Source organism: Cervus elaphus, chromosome 14 (genome assembly GCF_910594005.1).
Source record: "Cervus elaphus chromosome 14, mCerEla1.1, whole genome shotgun sequence".
Classification (NCBI taxonomy): Eukaryota; Metazoa; Chordata; class Mammalia; order Artiodactyla; family Cervidae; genus Cervus; species Cervus elaphus.
The window spans coordinates 44,600,965-44,627,485 of NC_057828.1; the positions used below are offsets into that span (position 1 = coordinate 44,600,965).

General features: G+C 46.5%; 1 protein-coding gene across 1 annotated transcript in view; it reads left to right on the forward strand.

Annotated features, from left to right (window-relative positions):
* The window catches only part of MTOR (mechanistic target of rapamycin kinase), a 124,432-nt gene that overhangs the window by 70,498 nt on the left and 27,413 nt on the right, over positions 1 to 26,521 (forward strand). The window contains exons 29-34 of the mRNA XM_043924194.1: positions 12,543 to 12,618; positions 15,554 to 15,693; positions 19,866 to 19,966; positions 21,662 to 21,777; positions 22,962 to 23,039; positions 23,227 to 23,334. Of these exons, the coding sequence (XP_043780129.1) occupies positions 12,543 to 12,618; positions 15,554 to 15,693; positions 19,866 to 19,966; positions 21,662 to 21,777; positions 22,962 to 23,039; positions 23,227 to 23,334 (619 nt within the window). The remainder of the gene's footprint in view (positions 1 to 12,542; positions 12,619 to 15,553; positions 15,694 to 19,865; positions 19,967 to 21,661; positions 21,778 to 22,961; positions 23,040 to 23,226; positions 23,335 to 26,521) is intronic.

The window sequence follows — 26,521 nt, forward strand, 5'->3', positions numbered from 1 at the left end:
TCTTTGGAGAAATTTCTATTTGTCTCCTGCCCATTTTTCAATTGGGTTGTTTGTTTTTTTGTTATTGAGTTATATGAGCTATAAAACACTTTGAATTGTGTCTGACACATAGTCCATATCTAGCAAATCTGAAGTAGTATTAATTTAGGTGATGGATTATCATTTCATCAGAAAAACCTCCCTGCCCACCTAAATCTAAAATAGCACTCTGTGCTATTTTCCATCTTTGTGCGCTGTCTTCTTCAGGGTGTTTACCTGCACAGCACTTATTTCTATTTGTGTTTTGCTTATCTACTTCCCTGATCTGTAAGCTCTGTGAAAGCAGAGACCTGCCCTGGCTCATCTACCACAGTAGCTCTAGCATCCAGCACTTAGCACAAAGCCTGGGACAAAAGAGATACTTGCCAATTGAAAGATTGACTTCCCAGCAGAAGATTATCTGCCCCTAAATAAGCATGTGTTGTGGAGGCTTAGAATCTCTCTCCATGGTCATTGCCAGTCTTCATCATGGTGAGTTCTTCATTGCAGGGCATTGTTTTCTCTCCTGCTTTAACATTTTCTTCCATAGGTTTTAGTTATAAAGTCAAAGAAAGTGAGAACTGGAAGAGTTGAGATCATTTGGTTCGGGCTTCTTTTTTAACCAATAACCTGAAGTAGCGTCTTTACTGTGTAATCACTTTGTGTCCCTCGAAATCATCAGTTCGCATCTCACCCCCAGTGGCTCAGTGGTCAAGAATCCGCCTGCCAGTGCAGGAGACACAGGTTCGATCCCTAGATGGGAAAGATCCCCCAGAGAAGGAAATGGCAACCCACTCCAGTATTCTTGCCTGGAAAATTCCATGGACAGAGGAGAGTGGTGAGCTACTGTCTGTAGGATCGCAAAAGAGTTAGAGACTAAAGCAAACAGTAGCAACCTCTTTTGTTACATATGAAGATGAGTGAGAGGGCCTCAGGGCATTTGGGGTAGGGTTTTCCCTGCCCCTGTTTATTCTGAAGGCCTGTATGAATGGCATATGTGATAGCATGACCCTGCATGGGCCTGGCCTGTCAGTTAACCCTCATCACAGCCTGAGGGGCCACACACAGAGGTTCATGTGAAAGACAGAGAAAGTAACATGTCGTATGTCTGAGCAGCCGTGTTCCCCATAATTAATCCAGGAACCTAACAGATCTTGCCTGTTTGCAAAGGGGAATCACACAGACATTACCTTGTAATTGTACAGAATCAATCTTCACCAGAGACAGATCCCAGCCAGGGTGCAGGACAAGATGGCAAGTCCGTGTGCAGTTGCCCAGGGACTGAGAGGCATCCCCTTGGCCTGGGCCTTAGCTTCCCTGACTTAGGCAGCACTAATGGGAAATGGCCTGTAACTCTCTGAGAATGTTAAAGAAATTTAGCCAGTTTGTGCCTGAGCAACCAATTAACAGTGAGGGTGACTGGGCTTTACAGCCTACAGACAAGGGGCTGGATGACAAACAAGCCCACTCTGTCTTAACTCTAAACATATGTTCCCAAGGTGTCTGTTGTGTTGCTTGGAAGCATGAGCCCAGCCTTTACAGTTATTTCCTGGCTTCCTGAAAAGGTACAGTCTTGTTCTCTTTCCCGCACCTCTGCTGGAAGAGAATACACTTTGTCCAGGGGGGAGGATTTGCTCAAAGCTCCTCTCTTCTTGGTAAAAACACATTCCAAATGTCTCGACTCATGCTGCCTTCAGAAGTGCCAGTGTTCCTCTAGGAATCTGTACCCTGTAGAAAAGCTCCAGGCAGCAAAGAGGGGGCAGACAGAGGAAACCCCGGTGTAGCCAGAGCAGGAGCACAGATTGTATCTTTCTTTCTCACCCCACCTTTTTCTTTAATGCCCTTACATCCAGTCATTACCCAAGAGGCCAGGTCCCTCACCAGTCACCAGTAGAGCTTAAGTTTATTTCTGGCCACTCTGAAGACTTCTTACAGGTTCACTTTACAACAGCTTGCCTCTGTAGAGCATCTTACCAACTCCAAGGAAAACTGCTTTCAGTGCAGAAAGCTGGCTGTCAATGAGGAGCTATACAAAGGGCAGAGACCTGGGGTTTCTCCCAGAGCTTACCAGAAAGACAGAGGGTCTTCCATTGCACCCGTGACCATTCTAAAGGGCGCAGCTTGCTGCTGCTGTTGTTATTCAGTCACTAAGTTGTCTCCGACTCTTTGTGACCCCGTGGACTTAAGCAGGCCAGGTTTCCCCATCCTTCACTCTCTCCCAGAGTTTGTTCAAACTCATGTCCATTGAGTCAGTGATGCCATCTAACTATCTCATCCTCTGTCACCCCCTTCTTCTGCCCTCAACCTTTCCCAGCATCAGGGTCTTTTCAGATGAGTCAGCTCTTCCCATCATGTGGCCAAAATATTGGAGCTTCAGCTTCAGCAACCCCATGAACACAATGAAAAGCTTGCTGTTGGTCAGTAGTTAACCTCTGCCCTTCCACTGCATCTAGCTCATCCCCAGGAATGGCTAGAGATTTAAAGGGACCACTCTTATGGTGAGTTAGCAAAGGTGCTTCTGATTTTTATGTACCTGTGTGATGGGGGGCAGACTACTGGCAATTAAGCAGGGTCATGGTACTCTGAAATGTTGAATCATAAGCTGTATTATGATTTCAGAGATATTAAGTGTGCATCCTGGAACTGATGAAATACAGTGGGTGCCCCATGGCTGTCTCTGACAGTCTGTCCCAGTGACAGTGAAAAGTGTCAGTGGTGACACCATTGGTCTCTCCAGCTTCTTTTGGACATCTCACTGGCTGTGAATCTTGGTGATTCAGTTAGAGTGTGTTGTAGTCCTCATCTGTCAGCTTTTCCTTACCAGAAAGGTAGGCATATTTTCCTTTTCCCGATTCCAGGACGGGCATCAGTATTTCTACAGTGTGGCCTCACTCTGTACCAGAGCACAGGGCCAGGGCACGTCTGCTCACACAGTTATAAGTGTGGAGAGTTCAGAGCTGCCAAGTCCCTGGATGCCAGCTCATTTAATTTTTGTTTCCCAACTTCATCCACATAATAACCTGAGTCAGAGCTCTTGGACATGCAGCAGCCAAGAAATCAGGATGGATTTTTACCCAAAATATCTACTCTATTTTGAGTCAAGGTAGTTGAAAATAAGTTTTGGGTTCCGTCTGTCAACCCTCGCCACTTTGTTCTGTTTCTCTGACAGCTTCTTCTCCCTAATGTTCTCTCTCAGATCTCTTCATTTCACTCTGGATATGAAGAAGCAGAAAGGAGGAGAAAATCCTCCAGGCCTCACCAGAAAAGAAGCAGTGCTCATTGTTGTTAGAATAAAAAGATAATGGCCAATTTGTCAAGAAGTGTTGACAAGAAAGATAAAGTTGGAAGTAATTAACTGGCTGACACACTGGGAGTGATGCGCCTGCCAGTGGCTCCCTAAATCAGCCAGAGCCTTGGAAATGTGACAGCCATTCATCATTTTTACAACACACCTCTGACAGGCCCCTGGGTTGCAAACCTGGCCAGCACAAATCGTGTGCTTTGACATGTCAGGGCTCTGCGGCCTCTTAGTGCCTCACGCTGGTTGTGCTAGGATGTTTAGGCCCCATTTATCCAGCCAGGGGGTGCTGGAAGTGATGGGTGAGATGGGACAGCTTGTCCAGCTTATTGCTGGACCCTGTGTCCATCCTCTGGGCAGCTGCTCTGATTCCCAGGGGCAAGCCTGCAGACATCTGCAGGACGAATCCCCTGTGAGCTCCTGCCACACCTTGGTGGCTTAACTAGTGCTGCTCTCACCCAGCCACAAGGGTGCGCCCAAGAGACTGGTTCAGACATGGCATCCAGCGCAGATGTTCTTACACAACTGTTAAAAAAGTTTTTGTGAAGGCTCCAGATAAAATGGGAAATGCCTGTGTCATGTAAAAAAGCCGAATACAGTACTGTATCATCACTCTGACTAACACTGTGTCTAAAATATGCATTTATACAGAATATGCATAGGCAAAAGTATCATTTTGATATTGTGAACCCTCTTCCCAATTTTTAAAATTATATATAATTAAAAAATAATTTTATTATTATAATAGTTATATATATATATACACACACACACACACTTCCCACTACCAGTATTGAAAGGGGCTTCCCAGGTGGTGCTAGTGACATAGAACTCATCTACCAATGCAGGAGATATAAGAGATGTGGGTTCAGTCTCTGGGTTGGAAAGATCCCCTGGAGGAGGGCACGGCAACCCACTCCAGTATTCTTGCCTGGAGAATCCCATGGACAGAGGAGCCTGGTGGGCTACGGATAGCCCATGGAAGAGCCAGACACAACTGAAGCAACTTAGCACATATGCACCAGAGTTGAAAAGAGAGGAATTTTTGTCTCTCCTTTCCCTAATCTACAGTTAGCACTCTGTCTTTTAAATTCTTTTTGCTTTTTATTTTTGGCTGTGCGCGGGCTTTCCCTAGTTGTGGAGAACAGGGACTGCTCTCTAGTTGCTGTGGACAGGCTTCGCATCGTGGTGGCTTCTCTTGTTGTGGTGCACAGACTCAGTAGTTGTGGCACCTGGGCTTAGTTGCCCCGAGGTATGTGGGATCTCCTGGACCAGGGACCAAACCTGTGCCCCATGCATTGGTAGGTGGATTCTTTTTTTTTTCCTTCAAATTTATTTATTTTTTTAGTTGGAGGATAATTGCTTTACAGTGTTATGTGGTTTCTGCCATACATCAGCATGAATCAGCCATAGGTAGACATGAACCCTTCCTCTTGAAACTCTCTCCCACCCCATCCCACCGCTCTCTGTTGTCACAGAGCACTGGGTCGAGCTCCCTGTGTTATACAGCAACTTCCCATTAGCTGTCTATTTTACGTAATAGTAATGTATATATTTTAATGCTACTCTCTCAATTCATCCCATCCTCTCCTGCCCCTGCTGTGTCCGTAAGGCTGTTCTCTGTGTCTGAGTCTCTGTTCCTGTCCTGCGGATGTGTTCACCAGTACCAGTTTTCTAGATTCCATATATATGCGTTAATACACGATAGTTGTTTTTCTGACTTACTTCACTCTGTATAACAGGCTCTAAGTTCATCCACCTCACTAGAACTGACTCAAATTCATTCCTTTCTATGGCTGAGTAATATTCCATTGTATATATGTACCACAACCTCTTTATCCATTCATCTGTCACAGACATCTAGGTTGCTTCCATGTTTTGGCTACTGTAAATAGTGCTGCAGTGAACAATGGGGTGCATGTGTCTTTTTCAGTTATGGTTTTCTCAGGGTGTATGCCCAGTCGTGGGATTGCTGGGTCATATGGTAGTTTTATTCCTAGTTTTTTTTTTTGTTTGTTTTTTTTTAAGAAATCTCCATACTGTTCTCCAGGTAGATGGATTCTTAACCACTGGGCCAAAAGAGAAGTCCTATCTTTTTTATTCTTAAGGTCCCACTTTCTCACATACAGATCTGGCAAGTCTTCTAGGTACTACAACAGACACATCATTTATACCGTGACCAGACAGAGGAAAAAGAGAAGACAAGTCAGAGTTCTTCACCCTTAACCCGCTCTGGGGTAAAGCGTCAGGAACCCATTTGATATCAAGGCAGTCCACCTCTCTTGCATCACGTTCTTTTTGTCTTGGTGCCCCAGGGTTCCAGGGGCACCAAATGTCAGAGCTTTGAAACCTTCTAACAAGGCCAGCTTCCACTTTCTTAATGTTTAGAAGAGGAGTAAAGTTACTTTTCATAAGTTCCTGGAGCAAGGAAGGAAAGTTTGACCTGCCAGACCCTGGGTGCTATTTTCACAACCTGACTCTGGCTTTAAGTGGGGGAACTGTAACACCTGCCGGTTCCCTTCACTTTCCCTGCCACCTGCATTTGAGCTGCCCCTCACCACCTTTCTCTGGCGCACATTTCAGATGTTCTCACCTTGCCTTCTGTCTTCACTGCTGTCTTGCTCAAAAAGACACTGTCATTCCCTTGAGCTCCCCAGAGCCCCAGGGAGCTGCCTCATGAAGATATCAGGGCCCTACCAACCTTGGATCTTCTTGACTCTGTACAGGAATCAAGCGGTTTTGTTTCTAATCACCCACTGGACACAGAGCTAAGTCTTGATGCCAGAAGAAGTGACAAGGATGGTCTGAAGCAGCTGCTGTTCTAAGAGAGAAATAAAGATACAGCTTGATTCAGCATAAGGACCCTAAGTAGGGTCCCATTGGCCTCACAACTTGGCTGGTCAGGAACTCCTCAGCGAGACCTGTCGAGGTCCCCTGTCAGCTGTGTTGCGTGTCACCAGCCCAGCACTGAGGGAATTCAGAGAATTCTTCCTTGACAGGAAACCAAATAAAATGCAGACAGCAGTCTGCACTAGAAACAGACAGGAGAGAGAAGGCCCAGAGCCATTTGGGAAGCCAGTGCATGACGTTCTCATAAATTCCTGATAGGAGCACCAGGAAGCCTGAGTAGTCCCCCAGATGCCACTGCAGACACTCCTCGTGTGACTGGCTTTGCTGTGGGTTCCAGCTAGTGTTGCGTGCGCCTGCATCACTTTGTTCTTAGTAGCCGAAGGTCACCAAGGCTGAGAGATGGGGTCGATGACCAAATGAACTCTACCGGGAGGAATTCCCAGGCCAGAGGATTTTGGATCTGACATCAGTCCAGAAGCCTGTGGAACAGTGACTTAGGAGATGATAGAGTTCCTCAGGTTTCCCTTCCAGCAGTAGGAATAGCATTTGGATGCTGAGCTGGCGACCCCCGCTATTGGTTTGCTAACAAGTTGGGGTTAGAACCTGGAGGAGTTCATGATCTACCCTTTGTTCAGGCGCATCCTCAGTGACACTGGTCGCCACTTGCCTGTGGAGAGCCCTGAGGAAGAGCTCAGAAGGGAGAGTCATGGGAAAGTAGACAGGCCCTGCACTGAGCACTGGCTTCTCGTCCATCACTCTTGACAGTCCATCACTCTTGACAGGAAACCCGCTAAGGCAGTGATAAGCTCCTTCATGCCTGAGTTCCTTGCTCACTTACATGCTTTCCCTACATTTGGAAAGACATTTTTGGATAGTGAAGAAAAGATACCTGGGGTAATCTGTATAGTATAGAAGACAATGAGGCCATTTCTTATTCTTATTTGTTAATTTGCCTCAATTCTAGAAAGTGCTTCCCTCACTTGTCAATTTTCCCAGTTTCAAACTCTTCAACTCAGCTTCCTTTAATAAAAAGTTAAATCTTGGAGTAGGAGAGGGGAGGTGGGAATGAATGAGTGAATATGTCTGATAATTGCCTTTTCCCTTCTTGACATCCTAATTCATTGTTTTTTCCTGTCTTCATTGTATTTCTAACATGTTAATTTGTGGGCTCTGCGTTTTATTTTGTGGGTAGGCAGCTTCTATTTGCTGTATAGATTCGCAACTATATGAAACCTCAACTGGTTGTTCTCACTGGGATATGAAGTAGAATATAAATATACCACAACACTGATGCTTAAGGCAGCAGCTAAGCCATCTTAGCCTTCTGGCTTCAGTGGGCATGGAGAAGAGATAGGCCCTGTGGTCGACTGTCATCTCTTTACTGTTGGGGGCACGTTACTGTTGAAGCCTCCCTCTCTAAATTTGTTTGTCAGCCCAGCCAGTGTCAGTGAGGTCTGGTTTGTGTCATAAAGCACTCCTCTGCTGTTGGGCTGAGCTTTGAACAGTTTGCCCTTTATAAACCTCCAGCATTAATAGGGAAAGACTCCAGGGCACACACGGGAGCGTTTATAGAACAGGCTGTGTAAGAGTCCCAGCTGCCCCGTAAACGAGGGCTCCTCATCAAGGGGGCTTCTGAGCAAAGGTGATCTCTGCACATGAATCACTCATACTGTCTCTCCCTTTAGTCTCATAAAAGCACATCTGAGTTTCAAAGGGGAGTATCTCAAAGGATGGTCTTGTTTCACCCAAGTAGGCAGGCAACAGGGGACTTAGTAGCTGGAAACTGCTGCTTTTCCGTGGAGGCTTATTCATCCCCCACTTTGCAGCCTGGACTCTGTCTATATGCCTGGCGGCCTCGAACAAGTGCCCCAGAAAAACCCGCTGTGGTTGCATGGGGACTGTCATGCTGGGAGGCATGGAGGCAGTGGCTTCTGAAGGGAAATAAAAAATAGGGAATGGGAAGGACTTCCCTGGAGGTCCAGTGGTTATGACTCTGCACTTCAGCTCCAGAGGGCTCGGGTTCAATCCCTCCTTGGGGAACTAAGATCCCAGAGGCTGGGTGATACAGCGAAAAAAAAAACCTTGGGAATGGGAGCTTAGGGGTCAGAGCAGGGTGTCAACCACAATATGAGTGAGGAGGCTAACGTGCAGTGCAGTGGGGCTCCTCTCCTGTGTGGTGAACTGCATGTGGAGTTAGCTCATGGAGACGTCCTTGCGCTTCTTCTGTCTGTTCCCTGCTTTCAGTTGCTTATTTCACACGTACTTGCTTGGTGCCTGCTGCTGGGGGAGTGGACAGCTGCCACACTTTTCTCCTCCTGCAGAGCTGTACCCTTAGTTAATACTTGAGATCTCTTTAATGGTACAGTTTTGAAGCAAAAGGATAGCCCTCAGAGCTACAGTTTCTTCCTATGCAAAGTAGGAGTGTTAGTAGTAGTGTCTACTTCGTAGGGTTAAGATAACACACATCAGCAGTAGTCAGCACAGTGCCTGGCACCCACAGGAGCTCTCAGTAAACTTAGGTATCTTGTTGTTGCTCTAATCCTTGGCCTTGCGTGATGGAGTGCCAGAAGCCATGGAGGAGAGAGAAGAAGTTAAGATGAAACCATGTGGCAGACTCTCTGCCCTGCACTTGCATCCTCCCGCAGCCTTGCAGGCACACATGGGAGACTCCCTGGGGGGGAAAGAAGAGACAGGTGCATTAGGGAGAAAGCTCTCTGGGAAAGAAAATTGCAGACAGGGAGGAGGAGAGACTCAACAGGGAGAAAACAGCCAGTTAACTTGAAATCTCTCCTCTCTAAACAGTTGACTGTAGGTGTGTACGGTCTCCTTTCTTTCAGGTCCTCAAACCAGAACTTAATTTATCAAAGGGACCCTTTTTCTCTGCTCATGCTCCTTTTTCATGGGTATATTTTAGTCCATTTAGTCAAAGTTGTCATTTTTCAGTGACTGTCCTTACTGTTGGGCAAGAGCTTAGCTTGCATCTCAAGCTGTACGCCCGGTTTTCCTGACCATTGATGGAGGCCTGGTCAGCGGGTCCTCAATGAGCCCAACCCCTCTCCTTCCCGCGGGACTCTGTCTGCATCCTCACCTGCCTCCACACATATTCAAGTGAGAAGTACTATAGAGGTGATTTGTTTGGACTTGCTGTTAATAAAGTTGGGGCCATGTGATGAGTTTTCTTGTCACATTTGCAAAGCTATGTTAGTCCTTAGAGGAGGTAGGTCAGAGTCATTGCAATAGTAAGGTAAAATCTGTATTTCTCCTCTGAGGTCTCTAGTTACAACTTCCTGATTTTGATCAGTTTCTTGTAAAATTCTCCTTTTTATGTATAAGGAGTAGGAGAGTGAAGGGGGAAATGGCTTTCACTTGCTTTTGGTTTTGTTGCTTTATCCCCAGAGGAAGGCGAGTTTTCGTAATGTTTATAAATTGATCTTGAAAATAGAATATGTTCCAGAACATGAGATTGGAAGACAGTTCTTAGAACTCCTGGATTTTTTATGTCTAGATTCTTACAGTTAACTTCTTTTGGTTCAGGCAAAGAACACTTTCCTTATCTTTCTCATCAAAATACTTTATATTCCTACCAGGGCCATCCCAGTAGTCCACATTCGGACTCAAAGTAGTATATAAACTATATCATTATAGATAGTTACATATGATATACTACATATTTCAGTATGGAAGTGTTAGTCGCTCAGTCATGTCTGACTCTTTGTGACCCCATGGACTGTAGCCCGCCAGGCTCCTCTGTCCATGGGATTCTCCAGGCAAGAACACTGGAGTGGGTAACCATTCCTTTCTCCAGGGGATCTTCTCAACCCAGGTATCGAACATGAGTCTCCCACATTGCACGCAGATTCTTTACCGTCTGAGCCACCAGAGAAACCCAGTATAATATATCATAAATAATATATAGCATATATACTGGATTTCTTATTTCCTGTCTTCTTATACTGCCAAAATCTTTACTTGGGCTCAAGGAATTAGATGATCACAAATATATACCCAGTAGTGTTAATTATCGGAGAAGGCAATGGCACCCCGCTCCAGTACTCTTGCCTGGAAAATCCCATGGATGGAGGAGCCTGGTAGGCTGCAGTCCATGGGGTCGCGAAGAGTCGGACATGACTGAGTGACTTCACTTTCACTTTTATGCATTGGAGAAGGAAATGGCAACCCACTCCAGTGTTCTTGCCTGGAGAATCCCAGGGATGGGGTCGCACAGAGTCGGACACGACTGAAGTGACTTAGCAGTAGCAATAGCGGTGTTAATTATTAATACAGTTTGCCCAGCCCCACGTAAGTGAGAACAAAGTTAAGAACTTGACTTTTGAGGCCAAGAGGAATAGGAGACTGCCTGACAGTGAGCATGCAGTGGAGGGAGTCCCTTCGGACTTGGATTTTCATTCTCAGCTTTGAACTGTCACGTGGCTGCCTAAAGAAAACCATGACATTACAGTATCACTTTGAAATTAAAAATATTTCTGAATCCTGCAGCAGAAAACTTATGGAAAACATTCAGGTTCAATGCTCTGCTTGGGACCCACTCAGAAGCGCCAAAGAGTCTGTGCAGTAGATTCCACACAAGGTGACCCGTCTACTCCTGTAAGTAAAGGAGAAGGGCGTCTGTACAGCTACTTTCACCTCTGGTTGCAGAGCCTGGACCTTGAACTTGGAGCCCACTCGAATAGTCCTATTCAAGATGGAACTTGCATGGATGATTGCCCAGTGCTGGCTCAAGTCTCAACATTAGACATGTTTTTTCTGTACCCAAACATATAAGTAAGATTCCAGAAGCTTCTATCCTTGGACAAAAACAGATGAAGGAAGAAGCACATATAAGAACCTGCTTAGCAATTTCATATCCATTATTTCATTTGATTCCCTAAAGAATGCCATGAAGGAGGCAGTAAGATTGCTTCAGGTTGTATGGAGACTGTACCTATTCATGTGGGCCTTGGGGAAAGTCACCGCCCTCCCAGGCCTCGGTCTCCCCGGGAGTAAAACAAACCTAGTGATACCCTTCCCTACCCACTCTCTTAGGGATGCATGAGGTCAGAGGAGCGATAGGTTGGAAAGATTGTTTGAGATGTGATTTGCAAACATGAGGCATTCGATTATTACTTTCACAAATGTTAACTTTTCTAGTTCATCAGATTTCTGGGCAGTTCCCTCTCAGTTTTATTGGAAGAAATGTGGTGGAATTTGAATTTTTAAAAATAGTATTTTATAACACCAGTCTCTTGCCATATTACCACGTTGAACCCACGTCCTGGAATTTCCCAAAACCACTTAAAAATTAATTTGAGTCTAGTAGACAGTTTGTCCTTAGGGCAGTAAACTAGATCCTAGCTCATTAAACCAGTCTGAACTCCCAAGCTGGTCTGTCACATTTTGCTCCCTACCTGTGAACAGAGAGGGTCATTATTATCCTATGATTTTCTCAGGCCTGCTCCCTCCCTCTCTTCCTTCCTTCCCATAACTCAAGCTTGTGTTTACTGTTGGGTTAGCTGCTATTTAACTCCCTGTTGGAACAAGGGTCTGAGCCTTGCAGCTCCTCTCCATTCAGGACGTCTTCACAGCCTCTCTGATGAACCAACTCCAGGCGGCAAGCCTTCCAACTTTTCTGCCTAGTTGCCCCAGTACAGTTACAGTCCTCCAGCCCCAACTGTCCTTAGGATGACATCAGCAGCGTTGTATGTGGTTATGAAAAGCATTTCCCCACCAGAGACCAGGCAGGTGCCTTGGGATGTGGTCCCTTCACAGCCTGCTTCAGAGGCAGAGCACAGTGCTGGCAGAGGGACTAAGGGGACATCTGGATTTGAAAGACATGGACCCCATCAGGGAGCAGTCAAGACAGCTGCACAGCCATAGGCCCCAGGGTTCTCTGTCATTGATGTAGATGACCCAGCCTCAGGGCCACTTCTGTGTCTCCCACAGAGCCTGATGGTTTCTATTTGTTTTGGTTATTCTTATCACTGAGACATAAAAGCTAAAAGTTCAGAGGTACCTCATCTGTTGTGTTGGTTGGGATGGTTCTGGAGCCAGGGTTTCTTAGTTCAAAAACAGACGCATGCTGCCTGACGTCTGATGTCAGAGAGGAAACCAGTCAGTCTGCTGCTTGGAGGAAGGGCCTCAGGCAGGTGAGGCCTGCTGTCCACCAGATGTGGCCCCTTCAAGATAAGGAGCGTGAGGTCAAGATGAAATTATTCAGGTCAAGCTTCTCGAGTGGTAATATAATAGGTAACTGATGTTCTTTCTGCTTCTGTAAGACGTTGTCCCCAACATGCTGGAGAGCCATCTGCCCACAAGTGACCCTGCCCTTCCCACCCTCTAACATGTTGAGTGTAACCTCCGCTTCCTTTTGTTTTCTCAGCATTAATAATAAGCTGCAGCAGCCAGAGGCAGCTGCCGGGGTGTTGGAGTATGCCATGAAGCACTTTGGAGAGCTGGTAAGTGTCTCATTCCTTTTAGAAGAGCAAGAGGCAGCCACCTGGCTAGGGAAGCACTAGGCCACAGCCTTGAGAAAGTTACTTTCCTTTTCAGTTTTTTTCCCAGTAGTTAACAGCCTGATGCTGACTTACCTGTATCTTGAGGTTGAGGGAAGCAGTGACCGTATGGAGTATATTCAGGCTGAACAGAGATTGTGAGGACAGAATCTAATGAACACTAATGACTTGTATTTATCAAATAGCATGTGCCTACCTCTTTGCTATGTGCTTTATGTACTTCATCCAATTCAGTCCGCACAGCAACCTGTGAACAGGTACTGTTGTTATCCCATTTTACAGGGATGAGAGGGACTATAGTCCCAACAGGATAACAGCCTTACCTAAGCTGACAGAGTGAATAAGTGGCAGAACCTGGTGTCAGAGCCCAGATGTTTAACTATGACCCAAGTTATCTTTGTGTTGTCTAACAGCCAGCATTACCATTGCCCATACTTGAGGCTCAGTATATACTTCAGAAGAAACCATGGCTAATTCTCCAGAAAAAAATATGCCATAATTTATACGTGATATTGAAGGATTGTTCGATTTCATTATTGCTTATATAGTTTCTTCCTTCCTGCCATCTTTGCCCAACCAATATTAAAATGTTTCCGTTACTCTCTGTGGTCTTGGGAGGGTGCTTTGGTAACTTCCTAACCATATATAAAGCATTGATTTAATCAACTTAACATTGGCTTCCTGGAAGTTCAAGAAGTTCTGGGTCCATATATTTGATGAGGAACCTTTTATTAGTTGTGTCAGTCACTTACTCTGGTTTGCCTTAATCAAGAGCCCAGTGTGTTAGAGTAAAGAAAATTGACTACTTCACTCCCTTATGTAATTGCTGGTCAATTGGACTGAAAATTTTAAGAGAGTATTTTGCCATCTTGAGCACATGCCTGTAACTCAACTCAAAAAGCATCTCCAGATGACAAAACAGAAGGGACTGTGTCTTATCCGTCTTTGCCACAACCTTGTTTGCAGAGGGAAGAAAGTCAGAAGAGAGGGCGCTTAATGTAGTCCTCTCAGACAGAGATGTCCTCTCCTTTGATATCCTTAAAAAGCTCAGACTGCAGTAGTTGAAACAAGGATTCCACAAACATCTGGTATTTGGGTGATTTTATATGCTGTTGTCTCAGAGTGCCAGTCTTAAATGAAAAGATCCCCGTCTCCAGGTTCTGAAGGTGGCCGTTAGCTCCAGGATTATTGCTAAACCCTGGTGGATTTTCTGTTATATTTAGGTAGCTGAATCATATTAAACTCGACAATGGTTTGCTTTTTCTTGGCAGAGCCTGTGCTTTCTCAGCGCAATTTATGTAACAGCAATCTCATTAGAATTGTGTATGATTCATTGCTTAAACCTTATAGTTCCTGCAGTCTATTGCAACTCAAAATATCCTGCCCCCTACCTGACCTGCTCCATACGCTGCTCCCCCTATTTTCTACTTGTTCATACTGAGTGGGTACCATATGTTAGTACCCACTTTTCCACCCAGTATAGAAATTCAAAATGGGAAATTTACCAGTGTTCCTTTTAATTTAAGAGTTTTTAATGTTATAGTCTCTGCAGCCACTCTTTTCTAAGTTGTGTCTTTCATATTTAGGCATAGTGGAGCAGCATGTTTCTAAACGAGCTCAGGAAATGAAGCTCAGAGCCCATTTTGGCAAACTCCACTGTTCACGGACACTGGGGCAAAGGCTGTTATGGCCGCAGAATGAGGACAGAGGAAGCAGAGGGGACTGGCTCTGCTGAAGACAAATGAGGGGAAGTAGGCACAAGTTAATGACCTAAAATAGACGTGACCTCCTCACAGCGGTTCAAGAAGAAAAGATTCTTTCAGAGAGCTTAATAGCAGATAGCTGTGAGCATACATGCTACTCAAATTAGAGTTTCATTTGGCAAGGAGAAGGAGTGTAATGGGGAGAATGAATGCAGGCCCTGCATTATGTCACACGAATGCTGCTGCAGGATCAGATTGTTGTTAAAGAAATCCCTGGAGAGCCTCTCCCTGGCCTGGTAGAGAACTAGTCGTCACCAAGCTGGCGAGGAAGAAGCCCAGAAGACAGACTGGGGTGGCGGCAGATGGAGGGCAGACAGAGACATAAAACAGTCCCCAGGCCATTCAGAGAACCATAGTCTGCAGCTTCTAGACTGCAGCGGCTACTCATTCACGTGGCCAACACCGAATGGCAGCGTGGCACGCCATCTGCTGGGTAATGGAATCCGTCCTTTGGCCCCTGCCAGCGATGAAGCTGCCAGGTGCTCAGAGGAGGGAACATTGGATGGGAGGCTGTAGAAGAAGGGAGGAAGATTTTTCCAAAGAATTTTAAGTGGCAGTGTTATATTGTATTTTAAATTATTATTTCCTGAAAGTTTAAAAATGTATTAAGTAATGCAGAAAATAAAGAGCCTTTGAAAAGCGAGTTGTTTTCCTCCAGCAAATATGCAGATGTGGCCTGGTCTCTCTGGCTTCATCAGGAAAGCAGCTGCTGGCCCTGCCAGGTGGCCCACTGTCAGCATTCCAGCAGATCCAGGCCTTGGCCTCCTTACGGGAGCACTTGTCGGGGCTTCCTGCCATCCAGATGATTTGCCCTGTCCTCGCATGCCCACATGCTGGTGTTCTGGTGACTCCTGTGTCTGGGCAGGAAGTGATGGGGAAAGACATGGCCTGACAGCTGCTCTCACGTTATCGCCGGGTTGTTCCATCACTGTGCCGAGGAGCCAGCATCCCCACCAGCCCCGCACGTACCTGCGGATACTCTGAAGGCCTACTGTGCTGGGTGGAGTGTCACACATTCAACATGACATGCTCAGGGAAAGAGAGTCTGTGGGTAAAGAAAACAGGGCCCTGTGTTCTCTGTGCCTCACAGCAGTCCTCTCTCTCCTCCCTGCCAGGAGATCCAGGCTACCTGGTATGAGAAGCTGCACGAGTGGGAAGATGCTCTCGTGGCCTACGATAAGAAAATGGACACCAACAAGGATGACCCAGAGCTGATGCTGGGCCGCATGCGCTGCCTCGAGGCCTTGGGGGAATGGTGAGCTGCAGCGGGATGGAGGTCCAGCTGCCTTGGAAAGACTTCTCCCAGAGCTCTCTCCCAAGACTCCCACTTTTGCTTTCATTTGTTTCCCAGGAAGCATCTCTCACTTGGGAGTGTTTCTCTGTTCTGTCTCAGTGATAAATAGAAAGATTCTTTTCTTTCTTTCTTTCTCTCACTTAGTCTTCATAATGCTCTAGGACAGGACAGGAGTGGGTGTGTTCCTAGGATCTACACCTGTTCTTTCTATCTGCCTCTTGACCTTGACTGGCTGATGAAGACTTCATATTCTTACTCTGCAACCTTGATTTTTATTTTTCTCTTTATTACCTATTGCTAGTGATTTTAGGAAAGAAGAACAGATGACTGCTTGCAGGCAGTTACTGTACAGTTACTGAGAGTACAGGGACAATGGTCTGAGTAGACAACTGTGAAAGACCCACATGGGGGTGGGGCCACCTTGCAGTTTTCCTGCAGGAAGGACCAAGGCTGGGATATAGGTGAAGAGAGTGGAGAGAGGGGAAAGGGTATTCCAGGTGGAAGCAGCAGGGATGCTCAGCTGAGAAGATTTGCCATGGTCTTGGTCTGGGGAGTTGTTAGGAGATGTTTTCCAGCATGAAGTGCAGTTTTTTAAAAATAGCTAAAATAAAATGCCATACTACAGTCATGAACTAGTTTACAGTTTTTAACAACAAATGCCTTACTACCTCCCCAGGAGCAGATATCTCCACTTTCTCTTGCTTGTAAGACTGAGGGCCCCCCACTCATTCATTCAACCAGTCGTCATTGAACGCTTGCCCACTGCCAGCATCTGTGCTGGGACCCTGAGGACACAGTGTGAACAAGAAGGGCACAGCCCCTGCCTTCCCAGAGCCGACAGGGCATATGACCAGGCTGCTGTAGCACTGAGTGAATGCCGTTATAAAGGAGAAGCCCAGGGGTGGTGGGATATAAGAAGGGCCCTAATCCTGACTTGGAAGGCTTCCAGGAAGAAGTGCTCTAAGTTGGGCCTAGACAGTGAGGAGGATTGAGCACAATATTACATTATGGGTTCTGAAAGTTCATTGCGGCTTTGGGGTCAGGTGTGATGCAGAAAAGAGATAAGAGGTAGGGCAGAAGAGCCCGGCAAGGCCCAGGCCAAGTCGGGCCTATAGACCAAGTTAGAACTTGAACTTTATTTAACCAAAGGGCTGTTGCTAGGCCATTCTCCAAACCCCACAGAATTTTTTCTTTGCATTCTTTCTTTCAGTGCCCTGGTTTGCTCACCTCTTCTGTTTTCTCCTTTGAAATTCTCTGCATCTTTCAAGCTCCACCTGAACTGTTTCTTCCTCTTGGAAACCTGTCCTGCCTTCCCCCTTTCACAGTTAGAAACAACCACTGTCCAACACAGGGCTGGCTTGGTTGTGAGAAGTGACTTTAGATGTGATTTTTGTCTCATCTCCTCATGTGACAGTTGGGAAACTGAGGCTCGTAGGAGTTGTCATCTCTGCCCTGAGGCCTCTCGAGAGCAGAGTCTTCTGGGCCTCCTGACGCTGCACTTCGCAGTGCTGTCCACCCCTGAGGTCTTGGATTCCTTCCAGCTTTATAATTACCTATAAAGTATAAATGGCCAGTGATGCTGACCAAGGGGTTTAAATGCAGCGGAGTAGAAGAGATTTTTAAAAGAGATGAAAGAAGCAGAATTCTTTTCCTGATCATATGCAGGTTTTTTTTATATGGTTTATTCAGTCAATTCTATTTAGAGTGCAGTTTTTAAATTGCTTTTGCTTTGAGCATCTATCCTGAATGTGCCTGAGGCGGGTGTTCACCGGAGGTGGCTGTCAGGCACCATCTGGGGTTACCAGTGAGTGGAAGACGCCCTTTCCCCATGCTTACAAGAAATAACTCCCCCTCCCCCAGCTCCAGCCCCAGCCACACCTGCAGCCACGGTGAAGCTAAGTAAGCCCCCTCCCCACATTGTTCCCTTGCATGGCCTCTACATCCTGAGAACAGATTCCTTGGGAATAAGATCCCAGACAGCCAAGTACTTAGGTGTTCCAGATTGAAGAATGCTGCCCCAGGCTTTTGGCTGATGCTCTAGGCAAGAAAGTCGAAAGTCTTGGAGGACCTTTTACCCAGACCTCCTTGGAGTCACAAAGAGATGTCAGGGAACCTCCTCGTGGTTGCCCCATAGACAGTCTCATACTTTTTCTCTATTTTGTTCTCTTCCCCTCCCTGCCTTTGAGAGTTAGGAGTCAGTATATTCTGCATTCTTATTTGTGAGAAGTCTTTGTAGGAGAGGAACCCCGCCTCTGTGCACACTGACCAGGGTCTGACAGCTGTTGACACAGTCACAGCTTGAAGGCGGTGCCCGTGTCCTCTGGCAGGCCTCCTCTCTAAGATGCTGCTCTGCAGTGCTCCTTGCTTTGCCTCTGGAGGTAACAGTATGTAGTGTTTCACAGTGAACTCACTCCCAGGCTCAAGGTGAAGAGCAGAGCAAAATCTCAGACTTGGAACACAGAAATGGGGTGTCCTGACGAAACAGCAGAGGGAGGCTAAAGTGCCTGTGGCTGTGAGCTGTACAGATTTGAATTTTAGGCTTGGAAGGACCACTCAGAGAGAGAACATCATTTTTCTTTAGCTCCAGGCAGGATTCCCACCAGAATGCGCTGCCCAGAGGAGCTGTGTTGTGCTCTGAGCCAGTGGTTCTCAAACGGTGGCCCTTGGGTCACATCTGTATCATCTAGAAACTTCTTGTTTAGTCACTCAGTCGTGTCTGACTCTTTGTGACCCCATGGACTGTAGCCTCCCGGTCTCCTGTGTCCATGGGGTTTCCTAGGGAAGAATACTGGAGTGGGTTGGCATTTCCTTCTCCAGGAGATCTTCCCAATCCAGGCATCAAACCTAAGTCTTCTGCAGGAAGAGCTGCTACTCTAGGAGAACCTCCAGCAGGACCCAGAGTGAAGGTTTCTAGGTTTAGGTGGCAGGAAACCAGCACTGAGGTCATCCAGCTGCTATCACTGAGCTCCAGTAAGTCCACGGGGCAGGACGGCTGCCCGCCTCCTCCTCTTTTTTATCTTGGCCGTGTATTAAGGTAGAATACTCGTGTCCCTCACTGTCTTCATTATGTGCCAGAGAGACAGTGGAAGGTGATGACTGCCAGGCCGTGATGCTGGATAGCGGCCCTGAGCAGTTCTGGATGCGGTCACCAGTCAGCTTCTTGGGGAGGTCAGCCTGGGTCCCTTCAGCATCTTTATCTCCTCCCTACTCACGGTCCCCCAAGTCACCTTACAGTGCACTTATGTCCCACAAGGCTTCTGAGCTGGGCCACTTGGAGCTTGTACCTTTTCTCTTGACTCCAATCCCAATACCAAGCTAAAATATCCTGCACTATCTCTTTCAGAAAGCAGGAGAGATTGAGGAGTCTCCTAGCTGAGTCTTGAAGCTCACATGAATACAGGAGCTTGTATTTCCACAGAAGCAGTTTTGTTTCCTTTTACTTAGAAGTGCCACATAGGAGGGCAGCAGTTTTAACTGCCAACAGAATGTCTCTTCTTGAGGGATTCTGCTCTGTGTATCGAATGCATCTTGGTGTCTCCTAGTGACACCTACACTCAGGGTCATTGTACAAAATTCCGAGAGTAAGCAGCATCTGGATTTCTGATGGATGTGACTGTTGTAGAGCCTTCTTCCTCTGCACAGATTGATTTCATTTGAATTTCATTTCAGACTGCAGCCATTTGTATAATACTTATAAGAGCCAATTGTCCCTATAGCTTTGAGCCCAAAGTGAATGTCCAGATGTGTCTCTTCTGATTGCTCTCTCTGTAGGCCTGCCAAAGGGAAAGAGCCCAGAGTTCATTGGCATAGGAGAGAAGTTATTTAATATTTATGAAGAGGGCCAGATGTTTAGGACATTTCACATCACATCAAGTTAGACACAGTCCTTCTCTTAGATAAACTCATTCTCAGGAAAATTCTGAGCCACCAGGCCATAGAAATGACAAATCACCAGACACTTCTCAATTATATCATGAAAGCACTTTTTCTTTAAAGGCTCCCAGTTGAAGGCAGGCCCCTATCATCCAGTTCCTTCTGCAACCCCCCAGCTAACCCAAGGGGCTCGAGAGAAAGATGGGGCAGGTCATGGAGGTGATTTCGGTTAACCCGACTGTATAATTCTTTTCCTTCAGGGGGCAGCTTCACCAGCAGTGCTGCGAAAAATGGACTCTGGTTAATGATGAGACCCAAGCCAAGATGGCCCGCATGGCTGCTGCAGCTGCATGGGGTTTAGGTAAGGCTGCCCTGCCAGGCACCCAGTCATGGGGAGGACAGTGAGGCTGGGGGCTCACCTCTGAGTAGCAAGGCACTGTGGCTGTAGGCAGAGTGTCAGGTCTACAGAAGCATGAAGCCATTCATGTCCTCTTCTGCCTCGTCCGTCTGTCCTTCTATCTCATGGCTTTGCCTAACTTGTTAGACATGCATAAAAATCTCTCTTCACAGGGAAGCCAGGGGAAACTGTGTGCCAGCATCAGCACTTCACTTAGTGAAGTTTGTATTCTGGCTCCATTGTCGTTAGCCTTTTTCTGCATTTCTGCTTTGCCTGCAGCCTCTGTGTCATGATCCAGTATGATTGCTAGAGTTCTACCAGCATGTTTTTACCCCACAGGAGTAATGAAAGAAGTCAGCTGTCTATCTCCTTGATTTCTTAATTTTATTGTAGAACTTTCCCAACGATGATAAAAGTAAATAGTACAGTGAGTCCCTATATGCTGTTCACCTCCTCCAGCAGTTACAGACATTCTGAGAGTCTTGTTTTCTCTCTTCTCCTCCTTGCTGCCCAATACTCACCCACCTTCCTCACTCCCTGAGTGTTTCCAAGCAGCAATTTCCTTTTAATCCCCACAGAAAAGTGTCATATTCTGATCTCAGCCCCCAGCAGAGAGGATTGCCCATGTCTGTCCCAGAAGTGCTCTTGGCAAGAGAGGGAGGGTCCATGGCTGTCCCAGGTGGAAGCTGCACCTGTGGAGTCCAGAGGAAGGTTACATAACGTCCGCTTCCATCCCCACCCTCTGAGTCACAGAGCTCACATCCTCTCCTTTCATGAGCTCTGAGCTGGATCCAGAACATTTTTCAGAAATGAATTGCTTCCTGAGGAGTCACTGTTTGTTATTCACTTTTGCCCAGAGGCACAGAGAATGGATGCACCGATGGTTTGGAGTGAAAGGCAGGGAAAGGCCTCATAAAATCGGGGGCCCTGCAGCGTGCAACTAATGAAGCCACTGTCTTTTCTGCAGATGGTCTTAGAAATCCTGGCATTTGAGACATGCTCACCCCACCAGGGGAAGCGAATATCTGTTCCCACATGCCACCATTTCCCCAGCCTGCCATGATACAAGACAACTGTGCTATGACCTAGCCCATCTCTCTGTTGTAACAGAGCCTCTTAAAATATTTATTGCCTCCTTTTGAGGCAGAGGTGCTGCCAGCATGAGACGAGTAAACTGTCTCATCCTGTCTCCTGTCCAGATAATGACCCATATCAGTTGTTTGCGGGAAAATGTAATTTCCAGGGTATCACTGAACTGTGAGATGCTTCACTGATAGGGGAAAGGCTCTTGGTCTCACTGGGAGAGTCCCAGGCGAGTTCTCTAGGCTAATGAGGTGCTACACTCCACCTCCTGACCTGTGGGCGCATACTCACGTGGCTCCTTCCATCTCTCATGAAACTAACTCCCAGGGGCAGCCATGGAGGCCTGTGTTTGGATGACAGCTATGGCATTGTTAAATTGGCTTGTTCAGCCTCACAGAGTATAGAGGCTCTCTGCGGGATTATGATACATCAGCCTCAAGATTGTCTTATTTGAACCCCAAGCTAAATGCAAGTAACAGTGACAAGGCCTATTTGATATATTGCCTTTAGCCCAGCAAGCTGACCACTCTGATGTTTTCTCTGTGTGTATGTGTGTGTGTGTGTATGCACATGTAGGTCAGTGGGACAGCATGGAAGAGTACACCTGTATGATCCCTCGGGACACCCACGATGGGGCATTTTATAGAGCCGTGCTGGCGCTGCATCAGGACCTCTTCTCCTTGGCACAACAGGTAAAAATCTATGTGTAACCAGAACCTTCCAGCATGAAATGATAATCACGGGTGCCCAATCAGCTCCTAGGCAGAGGGCACCTGTGTAAACAGGCTCTGGCGTTTGACTCTGTGGGCTCGCTACAATGGCTTAGGAGCGTAAGACTCAGTGAGAAGACAACTCCTAGCATGTCAGCCACTTTCTGCTCTGAGAAGGACACCTGTTCTGGAAGTTACCATGTAGATTGCTTTTGGAGTTGGCTTCTTGGGTCATCGTGGCCTCCTTTTTACCATGTTGCTTTAGTGTTCCCTATGGTGGAGAGAAACTGTCCACTAAAGGAGGATTCAGAGAGCAGCGCGCCCCTTGAGGCAGATAGCCCACCTCTCTGGCTGTGAAGGCATGTCACACACTGGTCACCTTCTAGGGAAGCCAGCACTTTATTTGGAAATCCTCTGCTGTCTGGCAGACTGAAATAATGAGGTGATCACACCCACCCTGTCGGGCACCAGACTGTCTTAGGTGAGGTGCTTGGGTGAATGACCTGAGCGCTTCAGGACGGGCACATAGTCATTAACCTGAAACGTTCAAGAAAGGAAGAGCTTGCCATACTGGGGTTTTAACTGATGAAACAGAGAAGCCTCAGACTGCAGTCCTGTGAGCTCTGGGTTACACGATGTGAAAGCTGAGCCCTGGGCCATTCACGTTCCAGACACAAAAGCTCCCATTTACATGGAGACGATCGGGCATTTTTCTGCCAGTTTCAGAGACCCTCTCTTAGGAGGACAAGGTGCTTAAAAGCAGGTGGGCCGTTTGAGTGCTTTCACGGTCTGTTCTTACCAACATGCCCAGCAAGGAGAAGTTGAAAGCAGATCGGTCCACAGGCTGTCCTCTTGAGATGTGAGAGCACAGTGATTCTGTTTCTAAGCACACATCTCCCTTCCTTTGTCACCCAAACTCTAAGACGGTGAACTTTTGGCTGCCATACATTTCTGTCTTTTCTGAGAAAACAGAGAATGCTTTTATCTGGGCTTTCAAATCAGGTAAAAGGTTTCCTCCCTTCTTCAGTGAGCTTTTCTCTTCATCACTGGGATTTCAGTGAGACAGGGAATTTGTGCGTCTGGTGGGGAAGCCCAAAAGTCACAGGTGTTCCCCTCAGCTCCCAAGCCTGTAGCTCCATTCCTGTCCTTCTCTCGTTCTCTTCCAGTGCATCGACAAAGCCCGGGACCTACTGGACGCGGAGTTAACGGCAATGGCAGGAGAGAGCTACAGCCGGGCCTATGGGGTGAGTGTGGACTACCTGCGCAGTGCCAGGTTTCCGGCTCAGTTCAGTCCTTTTTGCAGAGTGGGCTCATGAGGACACACAGGCTGCTGGGAGTGTGCCTATGGGACCAGAAGGAATGACTGAAATGAAGCCTGGCTTTCTGATTGTTCATGCTGTATTAAGTTGGAATGTGATTTGCTTCCATCAGGCCATGGTTTCTTGCCACATGCTGTCCGAGCTGGAGGAGGTTATTCAGTACAAACTTGTCCCCGAGCGACGGGAGATCATCCGCCAGATCTGGTGGGAGAGACTGCAGGTGAGCCTGGTGGAAAGCCCTGTGCCACCCTCCCCACTCCTCCGTCCCCTGCTGGCATCCACTCCCTGCCTCCTCACTGAGGCCCGGTGTGCATTCAGAGCATAACACCCACAGGCTTTTCACCTGAGCCTTTAGCTGTGAGAGAATGACCACTTTTCCAGCCTCATTTTACTCTTCTCAGGGGATAAAAGAAAATAATCTTTTTTTTTGTCCGTGCCCTGCACCTTGCAGCTTGTTAGTTCCCCAACCAGAGATCGAACCCATGCACCCTGCAGTGGAAGCATGGAGTCCTAATCTAACTGGACCACCAGGAAATTCTTAAAAGGAAAATATTCTAAATAAGTGACATTATGGCCAGCCAGCTGAGAATCTTGACCTTAAAATCAGTGGTTCTCAACTTCAGCTACGTGATAGAATGACCTGGTATTACGTGCTAAGTTATTTCAGTCATGTCCAACTCTTTGCAACCCTATGGACCATAGCCCTCCAAGCTCCTCTGTCCATGGGATTCTCCAAACAAGAATACTGGAATAGGTTGCCATGCCCTCCTCCAGGGGATCTTCCCCACCCAGGGATTGCACCCAGGTCTCTTATGTCTCCTGAATTGGTAGTCGGATTCTTCACCACTTGCACCACCTGGAAGACCCAGAATGACCTGGAGAGCTTTTAAAAATTGAAATACCTAGGCCACATCAAACCAGATCAACAAAAGTCCTGGGGATAGACCCAGGATCAGTATCTTTCCAGCCTTCCCAGATAATTCCATGATGTGGCTGATGCTGAGACCCACTGCTTTAAATCCACTTGCTGGCCACCAGCATCTAGCCCTTTCAGTGTGGGGGGCCTGATGTTTTCATTTACTGACTTCTTCGGTTTACAGTTCCTCAGGTCTTAGTCATGCCGTAATCTCTGCAAACTTTTTTCTACTGAAGTTTCCCCTCATCAAGAGACTAGTCCAAATTCTCCATTAGTATTTACATTGTACATTCTGATCATTTTAGCATGAGGAGCTGTCAGTTCCCAACCTGGGAGTCAGGAGTCTCAAGTGTTCTTAGAAAGGACAGTTCTCCTGTCCCCTGAGGAGAGAGAAGGGGAAGTTCATTGGCAAAAGCCTTCACTGCTCCAGAAGGCACTTGTCCCCCTGCTCATCATAATCAACGCCCCTCGATTGTCAGCGGTTTCCTCTTGATCCAATCCACAGTTAATTCCAAATTGTGTCCCCAGACCAGTCGAGGTTTGTGCTTCCAGCTTTTCAGCAGGCTGTGACAGAGCCTTCTGACTCCAAGTTGCATTCCTGTCTGTGGAGTTCCAGGCACATTCCTCTGGAAAGGAAAGGAGTGGGGCAGAGGCTCGCCCATGAGCATAGTCGTTTATGCTCTGAAATGAGCACATGCAGTTCCTGCCCATGTTTTATTAGCAATTATGAAATGTCCAGTGAATGTTTTGGTGGAAAATTGACTATTGAACCCCAGAAGAGAATTCCACAAAGCCAGAATTTCCCACTTGTCCACACCCTCGTTTTTGTTTTTTTTTAGTGCCTGTAATGGGGTGAAGAGTTTCCAAATCAGAGATCTGATGAATCTTCTGCCCTTCTAACAAGTGGGACTTTGGCCAGACAGAGACTTGGAAGGGGGTGGACTAGATGAGTCTCAGAGAGGGGAGACCCATGTTTGACTTTACTGTGTCCATGATGCCATCATCATCTTAGGCCTTCGTGACCTTCCTACCTTGAGACACAAGACACTTTTTGCTTTCCAGAGCCAAGGGATTTCAGCTTGTGGAAGAAGCTGGCAGATGAGAAGTCACCAGAACAGTCACTCAGTGTACTTTGTTCTGTTTTTCTAACTTTCCAAATCATTGTCATTAATGGGATGAAAGATGATGGTCCAAAGGCTAAAAATACAGTGTTAACTTTGTGGTAGGAATTTGGCTCTTGTGGATGGGTTGCTGTCCGAACACTCAACCAACTGCTTAGGCTGGAAGACTGCCATTTTGTGATCCATTCAGCTGAACTCCCCAGCCGGTAGCTCCCATGGGACAGTATGAGAGGTCAGCCTTACTTGCGTTGGGTTCTTTTCTTGCCTTGGGTTCTTTTTTCAGACTCAGACTGTGTCCTGTCATGTTTAAAAGCCTGTTACCGGACTTCCCTGGTGGCTCAGTGGTAAAGAATCTGCCTGCCAATGCAGGAGACAGGTTCAATCCCTTGTCTGGGAAGATCCCACATGCTGCGGAGCAATTAAGCCCATTTGCTGCAACTATTCAGCTGGGAACCACAACTGTGGAGTCCCCATGTCACAACTACTAAGGCCTGCTTGCCCTTGAGCCCATGCTCCACAACAAGAGAAGCCACTGCAATGAAGAGTATCCCCTGCTCACTGCAACTAGAGAAAAGCCTGCACAGCAACGAAAACCCAGCACAGCCAGAAATAAATGAATAAAAATTATTTTTTAAAAGTTATTTTAAAGTCTTCAACCATTGTTGCTAGACTTTTAGACCTACCTCCATGGAAGACAGCTTGTTTGGTTTCATGAAGTTCTCTGATGAATTGCTAGATCTCAGAAACCCGTCCCCCTGGTGTTCGTCTCTGCATCTGATTTCTTATCAGGAAGATGGAGGAGGAGAGGCTCACTGTGTTCTCAACAGTCTTTTAATATAAAATTAACTTGGCCCTTTTGATAGTGATTGGTTAACTGTTTTTAATTTAAAAGAATTTATACGTGTGAATGAATGCGGTCTTTTCCCTTCTGTGTACGGTTTTTGATCTGAGATATTTAAAAAAAAAAAAAATGATGAGGAAAGACAAGGCCAAGATCTGAGTGCAAGTTTAGGCTCTAATAACTTCAGGAATATAAACGCCACCAACTTACAAATAACATCAGTTGGAACTTTAATTATTTAAACTTTTTTTTATACTTAAGTAGTTTTTAAAATTTTAAATGCTCCATCTTTAATTTTTGTCAGCGATAGTCATCTTCAACCAGAAAGACTGAAGCAAAAAAAGTTAAAAATACATTATTTACAATCCAGAAAAGAAATTTAAATAATTTAGTTCATTTAAACTTCACCATAGCCCCATGAAGTTGGTACCATTTTGATCCCATTTTACAGATCAGTCACAGAGAGGTTAAGTAACTTATCTGGAGTCACAATAGGTAGTAAGTGAATGGGCCATGATTCAGGCTCCAG